This window comes from Lagopus muta, chromosome Z (genome assembly GCF_023343835.1).
Source record: "Lagopus muta isolate bLagMut1 chromosome Z, bLagMut1 primary, whole genome shotgun sequence".
Classification (NCBI taxonomy): domain Eukaryota; kingdom Metazoa; phylum Chordata; class Aves; order Galliformes; family Phasianidae; genus Lagopus; species Lagopus muta.
This window is the reverse complement of record NC_064472.1, coordinates 28,135,106-28,139,141: the sequence shown is the minus strand read 5'-3', so window position 1 is coordinate 28,139,141 and position 4,036 is coordinate 28,135,106. Positions and strand designations below refer to the sequence as shown.

The 4,036-nt window shown below is 49.6% G+C and overlaps 1 protein-coding gene across 1 annotated transcript; it reads left to right on the top strand.

Annotated features, from left to right (window-relative positions):
• Window positions 1-246: 246 nt before the first annotated feature.
• LOC125686914 (relaxin-3-like) lies at window positions 247-2,839 on the top strand. The gene is made up of 2 exons (XM_048931481.1): window positions 247-539; window positions 2,204-2,839. Exons 1-2 carry the CDS (start codon window positions 317-319, stop codon window positions 2,569-2,571), a joined length of 591 nt encoding a protein of 196 aa, XP_048787438.1. The 5' UTR covers window positions 247-316; the 3' UTR covers window positions 2,572-2,839.
• The last annotated feature ends 1,197 nt before the right edge of the window (window positions 2,840-4,036 follow it).

The following is a 4,036-nucleotide window of genomic DNA, read 5'->3' as shown; positions in this document are numbered from 1 at the left end:
TGCCCAGGAAAGAGCCTCGAGATCGGGAGGAAAGAGCGTTTTCCCTTCGTCCGGAGGACGGGGCGGCGCTCCCGAGCCGAGCCTCGACGCCCACCCGGTACGCGGAGCCCGGCAGCGGCAGCATCAGGAGGCGGGGGCGGGAGGGCACTGCCCGGGGCGGCGGGATCAGACCGGGTGAGGTGATGACTGAGCGCCGCCCTCAGCCCATAAAAGGCGCAAGGCGGGCGGCAGGCTGGGGCAGCTTCGGGTGGCGGTCGCACTCGGGGCAGCTCTGCCGGACGGGACGCTGCGCTACGGAACGGGACGGCCGCTCACCATGGGGGCGAAGCTGCGACTGCTGTGCGCCGCCGCGGCGCTGCTGAGCGCTGCCGTGCCGGGACAGCCCGAAGCGCAGGGTGCGCTGCTCCCCGCGGGCGACGGGGACGGATACGGGGTGAAGCTGTGCGGCAGGGAGTTCATCCGTGCCGTCATCTTCACCTGCGGCGGATCCCGCTGGAAGCGGCTCTCCATGCTGGCGACGGAGCCGGTTCCCGCGGTCGGTGAGTGCCTGGGAGACGGGGGGACAGCGCGGGGCTGCGGAACGGGCACGGGGCTCGTCTGTCCGCGATGCGAAAACGGGAGAGGGGAGTCCGAGAGGAGGGAAACTCCGAGCTCCGGGGCGGGCGGGGGTTCAGCCGCTGCCCTGAGGGAGTTCCCCGCGGTGTCGGCGCTCGTCCGTGCCGGAGACGGACGGCGGAGTCCCCGCGCCGCGACGTGCGGGCGGTGTCCGTGCTTAGCGGGACCAGCGGAGCCCCGAGCCCGGCGCTGCGGACTGACATCCCGACAGGTGGAGCTCCGTCAGCGATCTTCGGTGAAGTATCTCACGGGTAAAACGTTCCGCGCGATTTTACTAAGTCGAATGCAGTAAGGTGGGGTAGGCGTATTGTTTTTGGATGAGTTCTCAAACAAGTTGTGAAATGCGCTCATGTAACGGCAATTTCAGGTGCTGGCTCTCATCTGCACTGATGCTTCAGCATGTGAAAGTGACACTTCTAGGCAGAGAAGAAGTCAGAATTATGGCTGAGATGTGCAAGCAAAGGGCTGCTTTCTTCTTATTTAAGCATGCCATGAGCAAAGTAACTTTTTACTTGCTCAGTAAATTAGTTCTTTTCTCTACCTTTTTAACAAGCTTGAGTAGTAGATAATAACTGTAACAAACCACAGTCTCCAAAGTACATGAGCAGCTGCTTTTCTTTTTGTGTGGCACCTTCTCCAGCCATCCCGCTGGGCTGGAGCCATCCTGCTCCGGTGGTTGCTGAGGAGCAGTAACCATCTGACAGAGTGAAGGGGCTATGACTGCCACCTTCTTTATTAAACATATTTTGGTACGTGTTCCATCTGCCATGTGTCAGTTGTCCTTACTGAAGTAAGTATAACATTCGCTGCGTATTCTTGTATTCTTTCAGCCTTTTGAAACAAATAAGACCAAAGTGACAGCACTGAGACTAAAAGGCAAGCAATTCTTTCAGGCTGTTTAACTTTAGAATAAAATAAGTTGCTTCTCCTCATATGAGCTGAAATAAGCAGTGCTGCTCACCTTGGCAGAAGTAAAACCAGGAGAAGCAATGCATGGTGAATGGAAGTGGAGCTGGATCTATGGGAGCAGTGGGGTCAGGGGGACCAAGTGTGTTCTGAGACTTTCCAAGAACTGGAACCTGTCAGCTGACATTATAAAGACATTATGTCATCTGTAAGAAATAGTTCATATGAAATATTTGCATATTGAATCCAATACTCAGTCCTCCTCCCTTCATTTTTTCTTCACTTGTTATCAGTTTGTGTAACTGTGCATGAGAAGGGAGTGGTCTGATCTAACTCACATGTCACAGCCTTGCACGGCCTCTGGACACACCTCCTTAGAACTTCATTTACAGAGGGATTGACAGACCTGTAGATGTAACAGTGTAGTTGTAAGGGGATGTGTGCATCTCAGGGACTGCCATCACACCGTACTTCTTTCTTACAAGCAGCCTGGCCTTGGAAACAGGGGTTCTGCTATAAGTGATCCATAAATTAATCACAAATGTGGGCTCTGCAGCACAGCAGTTCTCCAAGATAAAAATGCTTTCCTTATTGTCCTGAATGGGTTTTCCCTTGCTGCTGCCTAGAGCTGTGCTTTCTGATAATCCCGCAGTCTTAACCTGAAGTCTTTTCTTTCAAACAGATTCTTCTCAAGCAGCAAGTAACAACCTGTTGGGACACGTCAGGCTGCAGTCAGTTCTGGGTCCTGAGATGGAACAGATGCAGAGAAGCAACCCGCTTCTTGGATTGGAGAAACTGAAGGACTTGTACGCCTTAAGTGACTATAATGAATACGAGCCTGTGGCAGATGACTTCAAGGAACTTCTTCGCCAGCTAGAAGAGGCTGCTCCGAGGGACAAGGGGGGAGCAGGAGTTGCAGCCCCTGTAGGACCCAGTAGTTACCCGTGGGCCAGGAACCCCAGAAGAAAACGGGAGTCTCTGGGTTTGGCAGGAATGTGTTGCAAGTGGGGCTGTACGAAGGCTGAAATCAGTACTATATGCAGAGTTTAAAATCCTCTCTGCACTTGTGCATGAAATCTGTGTTAGTTGCAGTGCTACTTGATTGAATACTGTGCAGAGGGAAGAAACTATGTATTTTATTTTGTCTGTAAGTGCCAGTCTATTAATAACAACATTTTTCTTTAAAAAAAAAATAATAAAAATCCTCAAGTGTAGCCGTAATGACTTAGTTTTGCTGCAGTAACTTTAAATCTATATCTTTTTAAGAAGTCTTCACAATTCATCTTAATATCTGGCTGCTACTCTTATACTGCAAATGTAATCATCTTTGTAACACATTAGGAAAACCTTAAGTGATTCATTAAAGTATAGTTATATTAAATATAATAGTTATCCTTTCTGAGGGAGAGAACATCCAGGGATGTTCTTGAGATGAGATTCACAGTACAAAGCTGCGCGACACTTAGCCTGTTTTAACTCCCCTGAAAACAGACTGAGCTCTGATTGTTTCAAACACATTTTTTTTTCCCCTTTTCTAACAATTGCAGAATTCTTCTATGCAATATCTTTCTAAAAAACTTACCACAGTAGAACACTTGCAGGCTAAATATTTCTTCTTTTGAGATGTGACCTTTGATCAAACAACTAATTAATGGGATTATTGCATCACTTCTTCATCTCCTTTCCTAAGATATTATTCTAGCACCTAGGTATCTATCAATCATCTTTATTACTTTTAAACCTTGTAAATTCTAGTCAGAGATGGCGCAGAATGAGCATTCACTATGAGCACTGCCCCCCAGCCCATATACAGCTTGGGCAGGTCTTCTTATACCTTGAGTGAAACAAAGATGTAGTTCCTGTCTTACAGATGTTAGCTTACACCTTGAATGGAGCAGCCTAAAGTTTAATTTCTTGGGTAAACACAACAAGGTGTTAAAACTATAAATAGCCAAAGTTGAAAGCATGAAGCATCAGTATTGATCTGACAGAAACAGGCATTGTCACAAGCATGAGTCAAGATGCGTCATTGTGCATCACCTGGGCAGAAAAGAACCGGATGAGGTTCAACAAAAGCAAGTGTAGAGTCTTGCATCTGGGGAGGAACAATTGCATGCACCAGTACAGGCTGGGGGATGAGCTGCTGGAGAGGAGCTCTGCAGAGAGGGACCTGGGTGTCCTGGTGGACGACAGGTTGGCCATGAGCCAGCAGTGTGCCATTGTGGCCAAAAAGGCCAATGGCTTACTGGGGTGCATTAAAAAGAGCGTGGCCAGCAGGTCGAGGGAGGTGATCCTCCCCCTCTACTCTGCCCTGGTAAGGCCTCATCTGGAGTACTGCGTCCAGTTCTGAGCTCCCCAGTACAAAAAAGACAGGGATCTCTTGGAAAGAGTCCAGCGGAGGGCCACGAAGATGGTGAAGGGCCTGGAGCATCTCTCCTATGAGGAAAGGCTGAGTGAACTGGGTCTGTTCAGCCTTGAGAAAAGGAGACTGAGAGGGGATCTAATCCAGGTCTAT